The 24,227-nt window shown below is 36.4% G+C and overlaps 1 protein-coding gene across 1 annotated transcript; it reads right to left on the bottom strand.

Annotated features, from left to right (window-relative positions):
• Positions 1 to 17,039: 17,039 nt before the first annotated feature.
• Positions 17,040 to 17,363, bottom strand: LOC149238601 (uncharacterized). Its single transcript, XM_089369620.1, has one exon. It carries the CDS (start codon positions 17,361 to 17,363, stop codon positions 17,040 to 17,042), a length of 324 nt encoding a protein of 107 aa, XP_089225746.1.
• Positions 17,364 to 24,227: the final 6,864 nt, after the last annotated feature.

Raw genomic sequence — 24,227 nt, 5'->3', positions numbered from 1 at the left:
GTCTTCTGGTGATACATTTCTCTGTTCATGCAATATTGAAGACAATGAAAGTGACAGTGAAACAACTGAATTTTCTCTCATTGTGAAAGTGAAAGAAATCTTATAGAGGCAGAAGTTAAAAGGCTTACATATAAAATTAGAGATCAACAAGATCTATTTGACAAAAGGAAGTTGTAACATCCTTAACCCCAAAAATAATAATTAAAAGTGATAATGTAAGCTATTCATTTAGTGGAATTACTCTAATACTAAATGACTCATCTCTATGTCAAAACCCCAAACATATTTAAGGATTCATTAAAGGTTTTTATTACGCATTTAGATTGCATGTAATGTTATTGTTGATATTCGATAATGCCATGGATTCATGCTTTAACTCCTCACTGGACCTCCACGTAACCTGCATTGTTGTAACCTACATTAACATTGCACGAGTAGGCTTACCTCGGGATGGCCCCTCCTCATTAAGGTGGGAGAGCCCCGAGGCCCTTTCCTGTCACCGTTGTCCCTCTCCTCACTGGCCACACAGTCCTGCATTAATGCCATTTACTCTGGCTGTTCAGAAGAGTCTCAAACCATTGCATATGGCAGACAACCCACCATTAGATATAGACAGATCTGGGGTCTCAACGATTTGGGGCTGACTGAGTAGGTTAATGCCTTTCTCAGCGATGTGAGGTTCATTTACATGTGATTTGGTTCGTCTCTTTGGCTCTGCTACAGAAGGTGAAGGAGTGGCGACCTGGTTCATTGTTCCGCCATGCTTGTGTCCTCAACCCTACAGGTATATTCAAACCCTTGTAACTGATAACTTGGAACCTTCCGATTAAGGATTCTCTGCTATGATTCTATGTGTATCCCTTCATGAGCTTGATGGAAGACTGATGAGGGTTTTAATGCTGCCCTTGTACAAGTGCAACTACTACATAATGGATTCAAAATTTTTGGTGGAGCGGGTCGATTCTGTGTGGTAGCATGAGGTAAACCATAGTTTTCATAGGGTTTGATACTTAAAATTACTCTCCATATTTTGCTAATGCTCACTGTACACTTACAACTTTCGTTCGCAGCTTCGAGGGATGATAATCTCCAACCCAGGTAAATACCTTCGGTTTATAGCAAGGTTTCATATCGATAGCCAAGTTGTTATTCGATTCTGGTCCTCATTCCAGGTATTCTCTATGTAGGTACATATATCGGTGGTTCGAAACTCTGCTTCCGGCATGGGGGCTTTTGGGTGACAACAACGCTCTAAATTAAGCTTACTGTCCTCGTTTTCCAAGTGGGTTTTGATTCAGATCTTTCCTGATATTTCGAGCTCTTAGAATAAGCCTTCCATGGACAGAGGGTTTTTAAGAAGTGTAATTAAACATTATTCTAAGCCTTGCGGCCGGAATGATGCTGTTGTTAGCAATTGTAATTAGTTAATTTGAACTTGTCGGCCTTTGCATTACCAACACGATAGCTTGGACTAGCTGTTTGATTCCATGAGGTTTCTGCGAGAAGCCTAACTGTAAATTTATTGGCATAAGGATTATATATTAAATGTTTGTATCTAATCTGTCATGATAGCTCGGCTTCAGATATTTATTGAGAATTGGATTCATTTCTATATCGGTTTAATTTCATGAACTGAATTTCATTGTTATTATGTAAATGAGTCGATTGTGATAATATGTCTATGGCTATCAATACTCTATTTCTGAATATAATCATCTCAATCCTGCTCGATTATAGTTACGGTTTAATAACTCAGAGGGTTAGGGTTTTTAACATAGCCTGGGTACTTGGCTCATGGTGAGTTCTCTCCAGAACTCGACTGAGAGCCGATAAACCCTAGCTCGTCAACTACTTACAATCCAAAGCCGTAGGATGGTTTGGTAGACTAGATTTATAAAGGTTTCTTCTGTCATAAATAGGTAGGAAGATACCAGTGTAAATTCTAGGAACTGATATTTTGTATATTTGTGTATGTTTTCCAAAGGATTGTGTAAAATCCAATGATATAGTTAGATATAGAAAGACAAGAAAAGAATATTGATTCTCTGAACTAAGTCCTTCGTTGCTAATGCTTAGAATGTTTACTGTAAATAATCATTAGAATGTTTACTATAAACAACCATTTCTATGTAAGTAGATACGTTCGTTATTTCTTGTATGCTTTGGTTACATGTAGAAATCTGATAGCAATGCAATGTATCAAAAGACAATATTTTCTACTCTTATCAGTGACAGAATAACGTTAATACTATAATCTAGCATGTTAACTTACTTTCTGTTGTAACAGTAAACAATATATTCTTTCCTAGTAATAATTATTGACACGGTAATATTACTTATCTGTTTTCCTGTGTTGAGTGTGATTTATGCACGTAACTTCTTTATTTTGGAAGGTCTCTCCACCCAGCCTTAGATCTGGCAATTACGTCTAGAATCCCCCTCCGAGCTCTTCCACTTCTGACAATGATAAACAGTCTGGTACCTTGGGCGTCAGGACTATGTCCAACCTCAAGTCTCGTACCCCACAACTGTTATCACAGTTTCTTTCCCACTGGCTAAGTTGCCCAGATATAGGAAGAAATAATCACAGTACAATTTCATTTTCCTCTTTTTCCCAACCCCCTCAAGGTTCTGTCCTTTTTCCTTTTGAAGGAAGAGGATGAAAGAACTGTTTGTAACTTTTTTCAAAAGTTAATTTAACTGATTCTCTAGTTCTTTTACAAACTGATCAAAATATTTTAATTAATACTTAACAACATCTGTTCTGGCTTTTTAGCCTAATTGTTTTAACAATTCAGATTAAACAAAATAAAATTAACAGTGGTAAATAAAACTTGGTAAAAAAAATTGTTGGTGCATCATTGAGTGTTACAGCTCCCTCCCCATAAGAGGAACACCATCCATGGTGTTCTTTTCTTTAAGTAAACAATGTAGGATAGGCTCTCTACATGGCTTCCTCTTCTTCCCAAGTAGCCTCATCGCGGCCAAAATTCTTCCACTACACTTTAAATTGGGTGATGGCTCGCCTCCACAAGGTGGTTTCTCTCTGATCGAGGATACGAAGAGGCTTCGCTAGAAATTCTCCCTCGGGTTCTATTTGCACATTCATAATATGCTGTCAGAAAGTTCCTACAAAACAATAATTCTTAATATATTGACTTCATTCTATCATTACTTGAATACTTTCCCAGTTAATAATATGCCGAGGTTCGTACACATATTTTTTTAATAAAGATACATGAAAAACATTGTGGACTCGGATGTGGCCCAGAAGTTCTTGCTTGTCCACGGGTACCTGACACTTCCTTCCATACAATACTTCGAAAGGGATCATACCCAATGATTCGTGATGTCCATTATTGTAGGCAAATTCTACCAAGTGGAGGTAACCCTCTCACTTCTGCGGTTGTTGAATTAAAAACATTCTTAACATGTCTTCCAAGACTTGATTCACTCGCTCTGTCTGACCATCTATTTGTGGATGGTAGGCAGTTCTGAATTGAATCTGAGTACCCAACCCCGCAAAGAGGGTTTTCCAAAATGTGGATATAAATTTTACATCCATGTCGGAGATCACCACTCGGGGTATCTTGTGTAGTTGGAAGATTTTCCTCATAAATATGTCTACAATCTCCACCGTTTTATAGGTGGATTTTACAGGAATGAAATGAGCAGTCTTGCTCAACTTGTCCACCACAACCATGATTGAGTCATGTTGCTTCTTAGTACGAGGTAACCTAGTGATAAAGTCTAAAGTGACCGTCTCCGGTTTCCATTCAGGAATGGGTAACGGTTGCAACAGATCGGCAGGATGTTGATGTTCTGCCTTCACAAATTGGCACTCTAAGCATTTGGATAGATATTCAGCCACATCCTTTCTTAAGCCTGGCTAGAATTAACTTTTCTTGATAGCAGAAAACAGTTTCTGGTATCATGGGTGAGTGGTGTAAGGCTTCCTATGAAACTCATCTAATAACAGTTGCTTGATAGAGTTCTAGTTAGGAATATAAATTCTATTTATGAATGTTAACATTTTGTCGGGGGTAATTCCATACTTAGATTGTTCCCCTTTTGCCTGAGCTTCCGAAGCTTGTTGCCATAGGAATGCATATTCTGGGTCTTTGAGGGATGCTTCTCGGATGGCCTACGGTAGGTTAGATTGTGCTTGACTGTATTGCACTTCATAAATGCAATGTACTTTTCTTCTTAAAGCGTCTGCTACCCGCTTTTCTTTCCCTTTGAAGTGTTTCATGGCAAAGTCGAATTCGCTCAAGAATGCGGTCAATTTGGCATGTTGAGCATTTAAATTAGACTGGTTAAAGAAATTTGTAAGACTACTATGGTCGGTTAATAACAAAACTTTCTTTCCCAGAAGGTAGTGTCGCCACATTTTTAATGCGTGCACTACCGTGGTCAACTCCATATCGTAAGCAGAATAGCGCTGCTCATAATCCTTCAGTTTGCATGACTCATAGGCTATGGCCTTCCCTTCCCGCGTTAATACTCCATCAACACCCTCCTTACTCACATCTGTACATACCACAAAGGATTTTTCTGGATCTGCTACTTTTAGCACCGATGTGGTAGTAAGTAGTTGCTTTACCTGTTCAAAACTTTGTTGGCATTTCGCTGTCCAGTGGAAAGCACACCCTTTTTTCTGTAGCGTGGTCATAGGAAAGCTATTTTTGAAAAGCTTTTAATAAATCAGTAGTAATAACCTGCCAGGCCCAAAAAGGATCTTATGTCAGCAATGTTTTTCAGAGTGGTCCATTCCATAATAGTTTTGATCTTTTCTGGATCCACCGCTATTCCTTCTGCTGATATAACATGGCCTAGGTATTGGATTTGAATTTTATAAAAATCACACTTGCTATACTTTGCATACAACTGGTTATCTCGCAAAATATGCAATACTGTTCTCAAGTGTTGCTCATGCTGCTCCTGATTTTTTGAATAGATTAGTATATCGTCAATAAAAATCAGTACAAATTTATCTAGAAATGGCTGAAAAATGCCGTGCATGAGGCTCATGAAAGTGGCCGGAGCATTGGTAAGGCTGAAAGGAAGTACCACGAACTCGTAATGTCCATAACGAGTTCGGAATGCGGTTTTGCAGATGTCTTCATCCTTTATTCTGATCTGGTGGTAACTAGACCTTAAGTCGATTTTTGAGAATACACTAGCTCCCTGCACTTGATCAAATAAATCGTCGATACGGGGTAAAGGGTACTTATTCTTGATGGTCAACTTATTTAGCTGACGATAATCAATGCATAATCTTAAGGTTCCGTCCTTCTTTCGTACAAACAACACAGGGGCTCCCCAAGGAGACACACTAGGGCGAATGTATCCTTTATCCAAAAGTTCCTGAAGCTGCATTTTGAGTTTTGTTAACTCAGGAATGCTCATGCGGTAAGGAGCTTTCGAAATAGGAGCTGCTCCAGGCACTAATTCAATGGTAAAATCGATATCACGCCTTGGTGGCAATCCAAGGATGGATTCAGGAAACACGTCCATGAAATCTTGAATTACAGGAATATTCTCTAAAGAGGTCATCTTGTTTCTATCATTGGTGTACCCTACTTGGACAACATAAATTTGGCAGCCCTTCCTTATGCATCTTCCGAGTTGGTTGGCTGTAATAGGACGTAATTTGATGTTTTTCTTGATTCCTTCAATTTCTTTTCGCCGCCCTAACTCGATAAGATAGATTACAGATTTTTCCTTGCAATCCACAAGGGACAAACAACCTTCCAACCCTCCATTCCTACTAATACATCATACGAACCCAGGGGAAGGATGTTCATATCAACATGGATGGGTTGTATTGAAACTATTGTAGGGAAGTTTTCTGTTTTTGTAGACACCTTCCTTTTTGTTCTGGTGGCTAGTTGAAATAGCCAAGACTTCTTAAATTTACTGCTTTGCAGCTAACATTTATCTATCACTTTAGGACTAATGTAGCTTAGGATAGAACCTGGATGAAATAAAATAGAACAGGTTGATCAACAATCATACCTTCGCATTCGATTATGGTGGGCTGATATTCCACTTGATGATCGTCCAAGACAACATTAATTCTGGGCATGCTCCTTGCTATATCTCCCACTTTGGAGGCTTCTTGCATGTCCGAACGTTGTTCAGTTCGAGCTTTATGTGGGAAATTCTTGTAGTAATGCGATTCCCCACATCCCCAACATTGCAGTGGTGGTTTTGGCGGTTGGTCAGTAGCAGTTTTACTAATCCCCTCTGGATGTCTATTCTTGGTGTATGCCTGAGCTCTGGACGAGTTTCTTGCAAATTTTCCGAAAGTTCTTTGTTGATTATTTCTTCCATTTATGACTTTCGGTTGCCTGTTTGGTGGTAAGTTCCTCATTTTCTTGCCAATGGCTCCTTTGGGCCCCTCATTCTAATGTTTCATTTGCTAATAACAAATATAGGTTTTTTGCACTGCATCGTCCATTGTTCTAGGATAATCAATTCTAATTTTTCCTTCATGAAGTTGGGTAAACTGCTAATAAACCGCTGAATTTTAGCTTTTTCCTCCTACATATATGGAACATATCGCAACAGGGAAGTAAACCATTTTACATACTCATCCATGGTCAAGGCTCCCAACCTTAACTCATGGAACTCCTTTGCCTTTTCATCATAGTAACGTTCAGTTAGATATTTATCTTTAAAATGTTTATGGAATTCTTGCCACGTTACTTGTTCTTCATCAATCTTCCTCACAATTTTAATCTCTTCCCACCAGAGGGTGGCATCAACCATCAACCATTTTTGTTTAAAGGGCTTAATTTTTACACTTTGAATTTTCTAATGAATTAAGTGTGGATATATATATATATATATATATATATATATATTTTTAAGTTGGTGATTTTCGTGTTAGTAATAAAAAAAAAATGACAAAAACAACAAATACAAAAAAAATACAAAAAAGAAAAAAGAAGAAGAAAAAACCTATTAAAATGTAAAAAAAACCAAAACTAACTCGTAAAAACAAAAAAATTAATGGAAAAAAGCAAAAAATAAATTTAAAAAAAATAAAAAAAATAAAATAAATAGTGGTGTTTTTTTTTTTTTTTTTTAAGAAAAACAAACTAAACCAAAAAAATAAATCTTAAGACAATTTTTTTAAGTTAAAAAAAAAAAAAAAAAAAAAAATCTCATTTAAAAAAACACTTAAAATAATTAAAAAAAAATTTAAGAAAAAAATCAATTAAAATAAAAAAATAAAAAAAATTTTAAATTAAAAATTTAAAGAAACAAAATTAAAATTAAAAAATAAAATAATATAAAAATATAAAAATTACTTTTTAAATTAAAATTATAAAAATAAAGAAATAACATAAAATAAAATTAAAAGAAAATAACAAAAAAAAATTAAATTATAAAAATAAAAGAACAAATTTCAAAAAAAAAATCAAAATATTTAAAAAAAATTTAAAATTAAAATTAAAATTAAAATTAAAAAAATTTAAATAAAAAAAAAAAACAATTAAGAAAAAAAAATAAAATATATATATATATATATATATATATAAAAAACATTTAAAAAATAAAAAAGAACAATAAAGAAAAATCGTATTAATATATATATATATATATATATATATATATTATAAAAAAAATAAAAAATAAAAATAAAAACATTAAAAAAATTGTATTAACAAAAACATTTAAAATCAAAACATTTAAATCGAATTAAAAACATTTAAAAAAAATCGCTCCCCCTCGTCTGCTCCCTACCCCACATCACCCCTCCCCTTCCTCTTCTCCCCACCCTACCTCACCCCTTCCTTCTCCCCTCCCCCTTCCTCCCTCTCGCACCTGGTCCTCTCCTCCCCTCTCCCATTCCCCTCCTCGCCTCCCCACCTCACCGCCTCCCTCACCCCCAGCCCTCCCCTCTCCCCCCCGACCCTAGCGCCCACCCGCCTCCCTCACCTCCCCCTCCCCTCCCCACCCAACTCTCCCCGCTCGCCCGGGCCCCCAGCCAATGACCAAGAGGAGGGTCGGGGGGTGGAGGCGGGGGTCTGGGGATGGAGAGGCAGTGTGGGGGAGGGGAGAGGGGAGGGTCGGGGGGGAGGGAGGGTCTCTGGGGTGGAGAGGGGAGGACAGGGAGGAGAGGGTTGGTTGCAGGGGGATGGGAGGGGGAGAGGCGAGGTGCGGTGGGGAGGGGAGGAAGGGGAGGGGCGAGGTGGGGTGGAGTGGAGTGTGGAGGGGAGAGGGGGGCTCGGGGAGGGGTAGCGATTTTTTTTTATTGTTTTTCTTAATACAATTTTTTTTAATTTTTTTTTTAATATGTTTTTTTTTAATTATTTTTTTCTTATTTTTTTTTAACTTTTTATATTTATTTATTTATTTATTTTTTAAATTTAAATTTAATTTTTTTTTAAAATGTGTGTGTGTGTGTGTGTGTGTTTTTTTAATAATTTAATTTTCTTTTTTAATTGTTTTGAATTTGAATTTATAGAAATATTCTCGGAAAAAATCACATCATAAAATTTTTGTTGATGCGTTTCGAACAAACGAGTGTGGTTCATCATTAGGACGAATTGAAAAATCAGATCATGGCTCCATGTTTTGAATTTGTTTTTGTTTTCATTTTTTAATTAAATTAAAAAAATGGTATTTTTTTAATGTTTATTTATTTTTCTTGAAGTATATATATATATATATATATATATATATATATATATATGTCATGAATCGTCCCCTAGCCGATTGGGCCTCGGGGTGTCCGGGGAATTCTTTTTTAATGTTTATTATATATATATATATATATATATATATATAGATATATTATTTTTATATTTTTTACATTTTATATTTTTTAATTTTAATTTTTTTATTTGTTTTTGTTTTTTTTTGTTTTTGTTTTTGTTTTTGTTTTTTTGTTTTTTTAATGTCATTACTATTTATTTTTTATATTTGATTTTTTTTGTCATTTTTTTTTACTTGTTATTATTTTTTATTTTATATCTATATATATATACTTTGTAGGGCCTGTGTCGATGCTTGTCTAGCAACTCGATCCCATTATGTGCAATTTGATAGTTGATTTTTTGAATTTTTTTTGCAATGTATCAAGTTGTCTTAGGCTAAGATTTCAAAATTGCTATACATTTAGCATTAAAAAAAAATTACTCCTGGTATAGTAACTCTTTCATTCAGGTGTTCATTTTTAAAGTTTTTTAGTCTTAAAATTTTTCCATAATGTCATGCTTAAAATATTTTGAAAATTTAAAATTGTTTTGTAGTCATAATCTTTGGTTTTAATTCCACGGTTGAAAAATTTCAAGATTTTAATGTTTTTCTAAGTGCTGATATTTTATCTTTAATGTTATGGTTGAAAATAGTTATAAATATTTTTTCTTAGCACCATGCTTGAAAATTGTTGGAATTTTAAGGTTTTTCAAAGCAGTGATATTTTAAATTTAATGTCTTAAAAATCGTTGGAATTTTAAGGCTTTTCAAAGACGTGATATTTTATTGTTAATGTCATGCTTGAAAATCGTTGGAAATTTAAAGTTTTTCAAAGTCATGATATTTTATTTTTAACGTCATTATTAAAAAATGTTGAAAATGTACCCTGAAAAAAAAGACGTTATTCCGGCATCAACACTTTTTGATTTCAAGGTGTTTTTTGCACCAAACAAAATGACTTTTATTGTTTTTTACTGTTATTTTTAAAAAGTATTGAAATTTTACTCTGAAAAAAAATGGTGATGCAGAATCAACACTTTTTATTTTTGAGTTGTTTTTTCATTTTTTTGGGATTTTTGGGTTCGAGTACTTGTTTTGAGGTAATCGTTCCCGTATGATCGGTAACTATGTTCATCAAGTTCTAGAATATATTGGAAACATTTTAAGAAAAATAAAAAGATGGACCTTGCTAGAACATAAAAAGGTATCTTCACTTTTTCCAGAATTTGTGCAGAGATAGACCTCAACAAAGGTCTACATGATTGCATCTATTTGAAACATAAAAAATTTCAGTGGACCCAAGTATTACATTACAAGAACATGAAAATTAGATGTTGAATGTGTTTTCAAACATGAAACTTGTTGAACACTTTCCCACATGAAAAAAAGATCCCAAAAAAGAAAAAAGAGGAATAAACATAAGCCAAAGGAATGACAAATATCCGACCCTCTTCTTTTTAAAGAAGAAGAAGAAGAGAACATGGAGAACAATTGAAATAAGAAAGCATATGCATAATGTGACAACCAAGCATATGGAGGTGGTGTGGACTAGTAAGGAACCATGACCCACCTCCAGAATGTAACAGACCCGAAATTAAAACATGCAACTAATTTTATTAATCATGTGATCTATAATCAACCCGCAATTTATCAACTATTTAACATCAAAATTCGGAAATATGAGCAGAGACAACTTACATGTGGCGATGATATTCCTTACTTGTGATTTCGGAGTTGAACGCTATTTGAATCCTGCTAACCACAACAAAGTTTTGGGGACGACTTTCCACCCAACCGTAGGCTCAATTGCACAAAATCTTGCTACAACTGGCCACCCCCGAGCCCTCAATCAACGTACTACTGTGAGGGAATCCTTTGTCTCACAACACTATTCTCCCAAGAGAATGGATAATGAAATCATGGAATGGTGGAATGCCTCTCATCTTCCTCACCATCTATTAAATATTGCAAACATTATAAGGGGAACCACATGCACACACTCCATGTGTCAACATGCAACTTTACTGCTTTCTTGTTTTATTCTTTTGTTTTTACTTTTTGACAGCTTTACTAATTTTTACTGTTTTTCTGTTTATTTTTATTTATATTTATTTAGAGTTTTAGTATTGTTATTTATTATTTTATTATTTATTTACTATTACTATTATTTATTTATTGTTTATTATTTATTTTCTTGTATTTTAATATTATATTATATTATTTATTATTAAGGGGCATTACATACTCCTCCACTTTAAAGAACTTCATCCCGAAGTTAAGTTGAATCATTTAACATTTTATTTTGTTATTTATTACTTCATGTCCACCGAAACCCTCTATTGAACTAGTATAACCAGCAGGCATCGAAAGTTTCACAACACCCGAGAAATCCCAAGGAATCTCTGTCCTTTTTCCCACTTTTGGAATCAGGAAGAAGCCTCCTCGGTTTGTATCCTAGTCCAAGGCTGGCCCTAAGGCTCGTGCCTGACTCAGACCTCATCTGCCCCGAGGTAGGCATCCGGTACAATGCTCAATGTCTCCGGGCATTTCGCAAGGTTGGCCCACTCCCTCCACAACTCACTAAGGCACATAACCCCAGGCATCGAAGTCCTTACACCCCTACCAGACTTCGACATTCCAATACAATACTAGGCACCTAGCCTTCAATATCAGGCACTTGGCCTCCTCAAGATGGTCCCATAGCCCTCAAGAGCTATCCATCAAGAGCTATACAAAACAAAGGAACCACCGGCATATGTAGTGTTGATTGAGTTTGTTCCCAACCCATATGGTGTTACTTATTCTCCCTCGTGCGTATGGGCTCACACAAGATCATCAAATAAACTGGCCCTCTCGGCCCATTTGTGGAGTCCTGTCAATCATCACACCTCAACATGCAACCAATGCATTAGCTATACCATCATAGTATCATAGAAAATAATCTACATGCCAAGTTTTGCATGTCATCATGAGAACATTCGTCACTGTTAATCGCAACATTATGAATAATAATGAACTGCATGCTCATGCATGTCATAAATTTGTACGCAACTATCACATGCTTCACCTCATGAAATACCATCATAAGTTATAACATCAACATATTTGCATCAAAGACATATCATGACTTCACATAATAAATGAACCACGTATCACTATACATCGCATCATAACATCATGATCCCTATGCATATCATATCCATCTTGAGCATTCAATATCATTATCATAACAAATAAATAAATAAGCACCACATATACATCATTACCTCTCATCCAAACCATGTCCAATTACCTGTTTTTACATTATAATGGGTTGTACAAGTCATAGAATCCGACTCCAAGACTTACCTTATTGCCACTTACATTAATTAAATTAAGATTTAACTTTTTATCACATGTCCCATTGTAGCATTCTACCCCATTCACTTTTAATATACCCTAGTAATATGCTCTTATTACATCAATACATCTTAATTTTTCACAATGGTTTCATAAACACCATTCTCCTCAATTATTCATATACATCTATAGGTCACATTCATGTCATATACGATTATTTCGTAAAGGAAACTACATTTTTCGAGGATATTAGCAAAAATCTAATAAATATTATTTCTTACTAATAACACAACCCTTAAACTAGCCATCAAAATTTAAAATTAAAATTCCAATCCACTACCATTAACTTCACACCCCTCGAACCAAATCCATTAATAATTCTGTGTAAATCAATCCTTCATTTAAAGCATTACTTCAAAACCACAATCCAACTCATATCATATCATAAACTATTTAGTTTATGAATTTCATTCTTTTCTATATCAAATTTTATCATAAAACTTTACAATAAACTAAATTCAAACTAAACTCCTATTATAATAACTCTGAAATCCATATTTATATTTATTACAAAATGTACATTAAATACACTAAGCACATAAAAACCTTTACATAAATATTTCATTTTTCATTTCTTATTCAAATATTTTCATCTCCACTCAAATAATAACTTCATAATATTTAAAAAAAATATAAATAAATAATAACACCTCAACCAAATTTGAATTTTTATATTTAAAAAAAATTGTAATCTACGATACTCAATAAAAAAAACAACTTCAATGTTATATTTAAAACGCAAATACAAAACATAATCACATGAAAAGCAACAATTTTATTTATTTATAATTAAGAAAGAAAAAATAATTAACGAGGACAACCCACGAATGCACATCGTTTGTACAAACCACAAAGTTTATTTTGAGTTAGGCATTCTAAAGAGGTACGCTCATTGGAATTTAAAATATAAAAGTAAATTTATAAAAAGATTAAACCATCTCTATTTATCCAAACAAAATTAATTATATCATTTATATTAAAAAATATTTTATAATATCATATATATTTAATGAAAATTAAATTAATTTTTTTAATATTTAAAAAATAAAACCAATTTTTATGATAAAGACAATATAATATATTTTGAAACCAAACTATCTTGTAACTATTACTCTTATGATTTTGTTTTCCCAATTTTTATTTATTTTTCATAATCCATATTATGTAATTGTATAATAAACCATACGGATGTTTTTCATAATCCATATTATGTAATTGTATAATAAACCATACGAATATTATGATTAGACGATCATTGACTTGTGGCCCTACACATGTGATTTGAGAGCCACATATTTTTTTTTGGGAAAGTTGTGCCATTGCTGCTCAGTTCAACGAAACCGCTCACGATGGTGGTTGGCTTTCTGTCCCGAATCTCCTCGCCTCCAATTTACCACCGACGGTGCGCAACAGTGTTGTAAACAGTTGGCCCGGTAGACATGTTGAGCACAAGTGGTTGGCAACAGACTTGCAATAGTTTCTATCCTCTGTCGAAACCAGATTCATATCCTTCAATCCCATGCTTCTGCGTCAATCTTCACAATCTCAAAGGCTTCCTTCTTCATTCACACAAAATAAAAGATATGTTCTTACCCACAAAATAATAGATATGTTGTTACCCACAAAATAATATATATATATTTTAATATTATAAATATTTTATTCACAAAATAAAACTATCAAAATAATTTATTAATATATTTTCTATTTTTATATCAATTTTTTTTTTTATTATATTCACCTATTGCGATTTTTTAAAATTCCAATGGTTTCATATTGAAGAAATCCCAGAAGCCATAATGGGTTGGAGCCTGTGCTCTAATACCATATGTAACAACTCCGAAATTAAAACATGCAACTAATTCTATTAATCATGCGATTTATAATCAACAAGCAATTTATCAACTATTAACATCGAAATTCAGAAATATGAGCAGAGACAACTTATATGTGGCGATGATATTCCTTACTTGTGATTTTGGAGTTGAACGCTATTTGAATCCTGCTAACCGCAACAAAGTTTTGGGGACGACTCTCCACCCAACCGTAGGCTCAATTGCACAAAATCTTGCTACAACTGGCCACCATTGAGCCCTCAATCAACGTACCACTGCCAGGGGAATCCTTTGTCTCACAACACTATTCTCCCAAGAGAATGGATGATGGAATGCCTCTCATCTTCCTCACCATCTATTAAATAGAGCAAACATTGGAAGGGGAACTATATGCACACACTCCATGTGTCAACATGCAACTTTACTGCTTTCTTGTTTTATTTTTTTGATAGCTTCACTGATTTTCACTGTTTTTTTGTTTATTTTTATTTTTATTTATTTAGAGCTTTATTATTGTTATTTATTATTTTATTATTTATTTACTATTACTATTTTTTATTATTTATTTTCTTGTATTTTAATATTATATTATATTTATTATTATTATTTATCATTTATTATTAAGGGACATTACACAGAAGGATAATGAATTGATAGAAATCAACACAATAACTAGCAAAAGAGGAAACACTTAATGAAACGAGCATGAGGGGTATAAAGAGAACTCATGTAATGAATTGATAGAAATCAACACAATAACTAGCAAACGAGGAAACACTTAATGAAACGAGCATGAGGGGTATAAAGAGAACTCATGTATATGAGAGATTTGACTAAGACAAACAACTACCTTTGCAAGCAAATGGAAATGCATTGGCAATGGTAACGATTAATTCCAACCATGGGGTCTAACTAAAAGTTCAAGAAAATAAAGATAAAAAGGGGAAGTTAAGTTATTTTTATTACACTTAACTTGGGAAAAATTTATGTAATTTTTTCTGTTTTTCTTTTTATTTCTCATCAGTTGAAAAGTTGAGATGGCTAAATGCTTGATAGATTTTACAAATTGAATAAAATTATAAATTTTCCTTGGAAAAAAATATAATAATTATTATAAATAATAAGGTTATTATTAGAGTTATCAGTATTAATGATAATATTATTACGAATTATAATTATCTAAAAGATCCAAAAATAAAGAAATAAATTTAAAGAATACTATAATATTGTTATAATTATTAATAATAATAATATTGTTATTATTAAAATAATCATTATTATCATTATTTAGATTTTTATAATAATTATAATGCTAAACTAATACATAATATAATTAATGATGTTGTAATATATTTAAATAACCACCACATAATATGATTGATGATGTTGTAATATATTTAAATAACCACCACGATGTAATACTATTATATTAATGGTAGTTATTAATATGGTTCAAAGATTATTATTATTATAAAGGTAAGAATTTGTTATTAATAAATAAATTATTATTTAGGGTTAGAGTTCAAAAGAGAAAAAGAAAGAGAAAAGGAAGAAGGAAATGAAAAAGGTAAATGAAGGGTGAAGTAAATGAAGCAAAGGAAATGATCGGGGGATATTGTTAGCCATGTGTTTTTTGAATCACTATTTAAAGGATTTACTTATTTAGTCTATGTAGGATTTCCCATAAGAGCAAGGGCTTTCATAGTCACTTGGGCCAAGCAAGGGGTCAAGTTTGTTTTTAGTAGGCCTAAAGAGATGTCTTAAGGTGGTTTGGGGTTTGAAGAAAACTAATCTAAGACATCTCTTTAACTTTGCTAAAGACAAATATGACCCTATGCTTGGCCCAAGAGTCTATGAAATCCCTTTCTCTTGTGGGAAACCCTAAATAGGCCAAACAGGTAGATCCTTTAAAGCCCACTTCGAAGAGCACATGGTCAACAATATTTATAACAAATTATCTAAATTAGTGAGTGCCAAACACTCTCACAACACCAAGCACTTCATCTGGTTTGACAAGTCTAAGATTTTTGCATCCGTTCCTTACCACACTGTCTGTCTCATAAGGAAAGCCATTGAAATTGAGAAGAACCCAACAATTTCAACCAAGAGGAGAAATTAAAACTTAGTTGGGCATAGAAATCGTTATCCATTGTCTTTCTTAGAAACCTTCCTCTCACTCTTCCCCTCACCCTTTTCTTCGTCCTTTCTTCTTTCTTTTTCTCATTTGAACTTTAACTGTGAATAATAATTTATTTTTTAATACCAATTCTAATTCTCTAATCATAATAATTCTAATAACTTTTTGAACACAATCATAATTAACATTAATATAATAATATTATATCCTTATGATTATTTAAATACCATACAACATTAATAATTATATCTATTATTTTAACATAATAATAATAATAATAATAATAATAATAATATTATTATTATTATTATGATGGTCAGTGATAATTATAACAATATCATAATACTCTTTAAATTTATTTATTTAGTTTTAGGTTTTTTAGATAATTATAACTATTAATAATATTATCATTAATTTCATTAATAATCTTATTATTTATAATAATCTTTCTTAATATTTTTGTTTTTTCTGAAAGGAATTATTAGGGTAGATCCACTTGAAGACATCACATCCCACCAACTTATTAGCAAGGCCTAACCCCAATCATGTCGAGGAGAATTGACCCCGTGACCTCTCATTAACAAGGTGCTTTAGCAATGGGAATTCAACCAAATGAGTTAACCCTTGGGGCTCATTATTAATACTTTAATTTATAATACCTTTATAAATATTCCATTATTATTATTATTATATTCTTTGGATTTAATATATTTTTTTTAACAGAAACGGTTATATTGTATTTATATTCCTCCTGGCTTGAATGCCAAATTTCTGAGTATAATGAGGATGTCTGGATCCTGAAAAGTCTCACTTATGGAAGTGAGGATGTTATTGTGGCTTGATATTTTCCCCATAGCATGAAGATCTGTAGATTCTATATCCTCTATTTTCCCCCACTTGGATATACAGACAATTTTTTTTTTTGGATCAGGCAGTAAAACATGACGGACCGCGTCTTAAGGGATGGCTTCCCATGATTCTTTTCCTTCTTTCAGCTTGACCCCAGCAGAGAGGAGGGCTGCTTTATTTGCTTCGCTATCCGCTTCTTTATTGTGGGCTCTCAAAACATGATAGTAGTTCAGCTTCTGGAAATCACTTTCAAGGGCCTTGATTCTGAAGATCATTCTGGCTAGTTTAAGGTCTGCAGCAGGGGAGTTAGAGATCATTGCACTTATGATGATTTGAGAGTCTCCTATAACAATTGCTTCCCTTATGTCCAGCTCCTTTAGGGTCTTGAGGCCTTGCAGGAGGGCCAAGGCCTCAGCTTGAGTGCTGGTCATGTGTCCAAGCCCCCAAGCAAATGAATGGATTTTTTTTCCTGTTGAATTTAGAACGACACCTCCAACACCTGCTCTACCCGGATTACCCTTAGCTGCTCCATCGAAAAAAAGGAAGTAGCTTGATTGTGATTTGAGCCAGTCTTGGAAGTCAGCTTCCGTCTTCCTAATTTGCCATTCTTTGAGAGGAGGTGCCTTTCTGATTGCTGGGAGAAATTGTAATCCCAGGAAGGAGCCCCAAACGTTGTCATGATGGGTGAGATTTGCATCATCGTTTATTTGGGATAGACATTCCTTTATTTGGCACTTGATCTTGACTTCAATGATTTTATGATGCTATCTGTCATTCCTGAAGGTTCTTCTATTGCGTTCTAGCCACAGCTACCAGCAAATGACCTTTGGAAGAATGGCCCAGGCTGATTTGATTAACTGATTTTGAGGAGGAGGACCAGGATAATTGGATGCCCAGCTAGCGTAGAGATCAGCCATTGTATGCGGAAGCTGGAAGGAGGGATCCAATACATACAACAGGGCGTTCCATAACTGCTTGGCGTAGCTACAATCCAGGAAAAGATGCGCAACTGATTCTTCATTGTTGCTGCACAGGAGGCAGATGGAGGGTCCGTTGTATCCCAGCTTCTGCAAGCGATCAAAGGTGAGGATTCTGCCATGACACAACATCCATGCAAACGTGTCTATTTTGGGCCAAGCTTGGAATCGCCAGATCGCTTGCCATGGTGCTGGGTTTATAGGGACGTGCGGTCTCTCTCGGTGCTTAGCGTAGCCCTCTGCGACTGTATACCCTTTAGACTTGTTTCCCCAACCGATTATATCCTGAGAGTTCCTGTTCAAGGGCGCCAGGCCATGGAGAAGACCGGTCATCGTGGCCCAGTCAGCAACCAGGCGATCTGGCAGATCCACTGTCTTCCAGCCTGACCATTCGCTGCCTTTCCAAAGGGAGATGTCCCAAAGCGTATGAAGCTTATTCCTTTCCATCCACTCCCGTAGCTCGCCCAAATGCACTCTGTCGCTGATCGGGTCTGTGGACAGGATTCTATCAGTCCATAATTTTGTTTTTTTGCCGTTACCCGGGATCCAATAACAGTGGTTTTTGATCAGGGGGCGGCCTTATCATAAAGTTTGAGGAAAGGCGAATTAGGTAGGCAGATTACTTGATCTAAGCAGCTGGAGCGAGGGCCTTAGAAATATTTTTTTCTGAGAGCTGTTTGGGCCCAACCAGGATTGGGTGCGACAATTCTCCAGATGACCTTTGCAGCCATTGCTACATTCAGGTGGCCTAAATTTTTGAAATTAAGTCCTCCCTCCCACAGAGGCTTAGAAATAACTTCCCAACTGATGAGGGGAATTTTTCTTTCGTTCTGCTTTCCACCTTTCCAGAAGAATCTCCAGATATGCTCGTCCATTTTTTTTAGAATGATTGTTGGAGCAAGCATCCCTGCAAATTGAAAAATAGGAAGACTAGTGAGCACTGATTTGATGAGGACGGATTTGCCTACATAGTTGAGCTAGGTGAAGCCCCAGGCCTGAATTTTTGCTTGGAATTTTTCGAGATGGGGTAGCCATTCTTTGCTTGAGATTCTTTTGTGTACAATCGGGAGGCCCAGATATTTGAAGGAGGTCCATGAAGCGGAGGCTGCGTATCCAAGGCAACTGGAGATAGCAGAGAGAAGTTTGGGCGGGGTATTCCAACTGTAAATGTGATACTTGTTCTTGTTAACAATGCTGCCGGAGGTCATGCTGAATTCTTCCAGGGCAGCTTTGAATTTGGAGGTGGAGGAGAGGGAGGCAGCGCCCAGAAGTAGGGTGTCGTCCGCGAACAAAGTGTGATTAATGTTCTTGAATCCTCTTGCTATACGCAGTCCCATAAGATCTTGATCTTGCATTTTTTTTTTCCAGCAGGAAACTGAAAGCTGAGGCTTGAATGATAAATAGCAGAGGGAGAGAGGGCACCCCTGCCTGAGCCCTCTTGAAGCTTTAAAGAAGTCCGTGGCTCTTCCATTCACAAGTGGGGCGATCCATGGCTCCGAAACGCAAACCCGGATCCAGTTAATGAAGTTTGATCCAAACCCAAACCTGTTCATAACTTTTAATAGAAAACTGTGATTTACACGATCAAATGCATTTGCTAGATCAAGTTTAATTACCATACCTTGCTCTTTTCGTTGGAGACTTGAGTGGATTGCCTCCTGAACAAGGGTGAAGTTGTCCACTATTTGCCTCCCTTGGATGAAGCCGCCTTGATTCTCCGGGATTATTTTAGGAAGAATGTGCTTCAGTTGATTTGCTATGACTTTTGTGATTAGCTTATACCCAATGTTACATAGAGAGATCGGCCGGAATCTGCTGAAGTTGCTGGCCCCTTTTTCCTTGGGAATGAGGGCTAAGAAGGCAGAATTTGTGCTTCCGCCTATTTTTTGGGAGTTCTGAGATTTTCGGATCATTTTAATCAGATCTTTTTCAATAATGGGCCAGCATGTTTGGAGAAATCTGGCAGAGAATCCATCCGGCCCAGAGGCCTTGTCCGGATCCATGTCATATAAGGCTTTTTTGACTTCATCTTTGGTTATTTTGGCCTCCAAGATTTCATTTATACTTGGAGAAATTGTAGCTGGGATCATGTCTAAAAGATCTGAAGCATGATGCTGTACCTTTTCTTCGCTGTACAGCTTTAGGAAGTGGGCGTGGGCTGCCTTCTTTATGTCTGCAAACTCCTTGAATGTTTCGCTGTCCACCTTGATCTCGGAAACGGTGTTATGGCATTTTCTGCTCTGCGCTTGTTTATGGAAAAAAGCAGTGTTTCTGTCCCCTGATTTGAGCCAGAGATTTCTAGATTTTAGTCTCCAGTATTCCTCTTCAACAAGACAGGCTTTATTATATTGCTGTTGGAGATGGGCTTCTTGGTCAAGCAGATCTTTGGTGACTAGAGTATCTTCCATATGAGATTGATGATTGACAAGGGCGACTTTGATATTTTTTCTTTCTATATGAGGTTTGGGTAGAATTTTGGCCCAATGTTTTAGAGCTCTTTTCTCTTTTTACCCTCTGAGCTTTTCTTCCCACATGTAGAAGGGGGATCCTTTAATAGATTGGTTCCAGCATTCCTTAACAAGCTGCATGAAATTTGGTTCCTTGATCCAGACTGGGCTGAATCTGAAGGGAATAGGACCCAAGTCAAGGTGAGCTAGTAATTATAGCTTTATGGGTTTATGGTCCGAGATACTATTGGGGAGAATGTGCATTCTTGGTTCTAATCCCAGCAACAAATAAGAGCTTTGCATGAAAAATCTGTCTAATCTAGCAGCTATATGGCCTAGACCTATTCTTTTATTGGACCAAGAGTACTTACCGGAGGAGGGTTTGATGTCAAGCAAATCCCAGTCTTGAATGAGATCCTCTGCCCATTCTCTTGTCGGATCACGAACAACACTGCCACCTCTTTTTTCAGACGAGCTGAGGGTAAGATTGAGATCTCCGGCAATGATGGTATTCTCCAGATTCATGATGTCTGCTTGAAGTCTTATCGAATCCCAGCATGCTTTTTTTTCCCCAGCATTGACTGGAGAGTAGACATTAAAAATGCAATGAGTTTCTTTAGTGTTCAGATTCTGTATTTTCAACAGCAACCAGTGAGTGTTGCTGGCCTCACTGATGACTGCAAATTTGTTATTATTCCAAAGAGTACCAATACCTCCCGAGGCTCCCCTAGCGGAGACTGCTCTTGCTTCACTTTTGAACCATAGTTTCTTGCTTGTTTGCAGGAAGACTGAGTCTTCCAGCTTAGTCTCCTGGATAAGAAGTATGTCTGGGGTGTCTGTTCTTATCAGACTTCGCATGGATTCTTCCTTGACCTTGCTCCCTATACCTCTGCAATTCCAGGAGATGATCTTCATTATTTATGTTTCTGATGGGCTCCCTTGGAGCCTTGAGGCTGGATTTTCGGCATCCTAGGCATTGAGGCTAGCAATTTTTCCAGAGTGGGCTGGCTGCCTTGTAGTTTTTCCTTATACGTCTCCTCCTCTCTTTTTTCTCTGTCCGTTTTTCGGCCTCTCGTGGATCTTCTTACCAAGGCTTGGGACTCACCTATTTCTCCTTCCTCTTCTTAGTCATCTGTGATCTGCTCTTCTTCATTGCCTTCATCATTCTTGCCTTTGGGATTTTCATCATTTGTGTCTTTGTTGGAGGCTGAAGGAGTTCCTTTGCTTGAAGAATCAGGGTTTTGTATCCCAATCTCCTCTGTGGGGTCGGACTCCTTTTGGGTCCCTACCTCCTGAGTTTTCTCTTGATGAGAGCTGAGAGGATCAAACCTATTTCCTGAGGGTGGTGAAGTATCTTGAACAGGTGGCTGACCTTTGCTGCTAGGTCCTCCCGTCTTCCTGGATTTGTGGCACTTGGTTTGATTCCATCCGTCCTCCTTTCCCTGCGTGGCCTCGGCGTTGGATGGGCAGCCTCTAGCGAAGTGACCATACACGTGGCATTTTCGGCATTTGAAGGGCAGCTTCTCATAGTCCAGCTTCTGCAGATGCATCCAACTTCCAACATTTATCGTAATGGCCTCAGCGAGCCCTACCTCCAGATCTACTTCTACGCAGATCCGAGCGCAGTCGTATTGGTCCTTGTTGTTCGCTTGGTCAATAAATTTCCCCAGAGCATTTCCAATGTGATGCAGAGAGTCCCAATTCCAGCAATGGACCAGGAGGTTTGGGAGTCTAACCCACACAGGGACTGCATTAGGAACATCGACTGCTGGATCAAAGTCCGGGGTCCATTTGTTAAGGTACAGTCCCCGAGGACCCATAAAGTAGGGGCCATTTTGGAAGATTAGATATTTGCCATCCTTTGCTGTAAATTTGAAGAGGAAGTAACCTCTCCCCAGGAAATAAGAGGTGAGGCTTTCTCTGATCAGCGGCACCCAGTTTCTCGAAACCCAGCTCTCTGTGGATTTGGGGGACGACCAGAGTCTCGTAAACTGACCGATGAGGGCTCGTTCGGACAGCGACATAGCAACTTGCATCGGGGTTTCAGGCAGAAGGGAGATCGCTGGGATATCATCCAGATTTTTCACAAATTTCGAAGGTTTAGGGGATTTCTTCTTAGGGAGCCCTGCTAGAAGCTGCATGAAGGCCTCCGAAGGCGAAAGGGGTGGAGGAGCAGATGGGGAACCCTGGGGGAAGCCCAGAGTCTCCATGATCTCGAGATTAAAGAGAAGCCAGACTGGATCCTGTCTAGAACTCCATAAAACAGCTCACCCTCAGACTCAGCCGGATCCGCCCTCAGGGCCTGTGCGTGCGCACAGTGAATGAGGCCTCCAAGTCCGATGATCCGGATCTGATCAATCCTATGAGAAAATTAGATCTCATAGGGATTGACGTTCTCGCTCAGTAGTGGAAGTTGAATACAATCCGATGTCCCGGATCTGCTCAGTCCGCTGGGAGAACAGGTCGCGCAGGGAGGCGGCCTGCGAGGGCTGAGGCAACTCGACGATCTCGCTCTCAGACTCGGCCACGATCAGCGCAACAAAACCTATGGATTTAACATATATATATCTATATATATATATGTTTATTTATTATCATTACTTTTTTTCGAGTGGAAAAAAAGAAACACGTATTTTCATTCATAGAAAAGGAAAATACATTTTGTATATACACAATTTTCATGTGTATTCTTCAAATATATACTTTGATCCTTGTGTGGAAAAAACTATCAAAAGATAATAGCAATTATCTATATACCAGAAGCATACAATCATTGCTAACATATCAAAGAGTATACATGAAAAAAAGTTCATGTTTGTACATTATCTGAGTCATGAGAAGTTCAGACAAAGTTTGTTATATAAACATACAAAAAGGGTTGCAAAGAACCAATAAAACTAGTATATAAATAATGCGATAATATAAAAAACAATGCCCATCCATATAGGGATTATGGAAGAAATCATAGTGATCTTCACCCCGAAACTCTGGCACCATCCATAATCCTAGATCCATGAGCATGCCGTCCTCAGAAATATTGTCAATGACCTCGTTCTTTTCCCTGAAAACATGACAACATGTGAAAGATGTGAAAAATTGTTTAATACGTTGAATCTCTGCCACAATATCAATAAGAAAAATATTTCGATAACATTGTGTCATGTTAACCCAGTTGACAACAATCAAGGAATCACCAAAGCACTAAAGGTGAGAAAATCCTTTCTCAACAACAAAATTAATAAGAGCACAACATGCATTAAGCCCTGCCCAATTATTTTGCCCCCTACCAAACCCCATTTTAACATTTAAAAAGTGATTTTCAGTAAGATGAAGAACAAAACCATCACTATAAAAAGGAACTTCCCCCTAGGATGCACCATCAAAATAGCCCCAAGGCTTTGAAATGTATGAAGATTCGATGCAAACAGATTTTCCATTTAGTGAAAACTTGGACTGAGGGAAATGTGAAAGGATGGCCAAACCCTTGGCAATTTTTTTTTTTTGGATAAAATGATGAATCCAAGAAAATAGCTTTATTGTGGGAAATCCAAATGCCCCAACATAAGATAATTGGTAGTGCGTGAACTCCAGAAGTAGCCCTGTTCTCAATCCAAACTTTCCAAGTGGCCACAAATGAAAAATCAGCCCAATGGAATCTCGGCCCCAATGAAGAAAGCCAAGTATCCCAGACACACATAATAAAAGAGCAGTGAATAAAAATGCCATATGAAGACTCCACATTGTTTTTGCATAAGGCACACCAACCTAGCCCAATTTTATAATGATGCTACATAACGTCCCAGGTGGGAAGCTTACCAACCATAATGCACCAAACCAAAAAAATTGATTTTGATGGACAAATTGTTTTCCA

Source organism: Pinus tabuliformis, chromosome 8 (assembly GCF_031772625.1).
Source record: "Pinus tabuliformis cultivar Carrire ecotype Pingquan chromosome 8, CPIR1, whole genome shotgun sequence".
Taxonomy (NCBI): Eukaryota; Viridiplantae; Streptophyta; class Pinopsida; order Pinales; family Pinaceae; genus Pinus; species Pinus tabuliformis.
The sequence above is the reverse complement of the archived record's forward strand: the minus strand, read 5'-3'. Positions and strand labels throughout refer to the sequence as shown.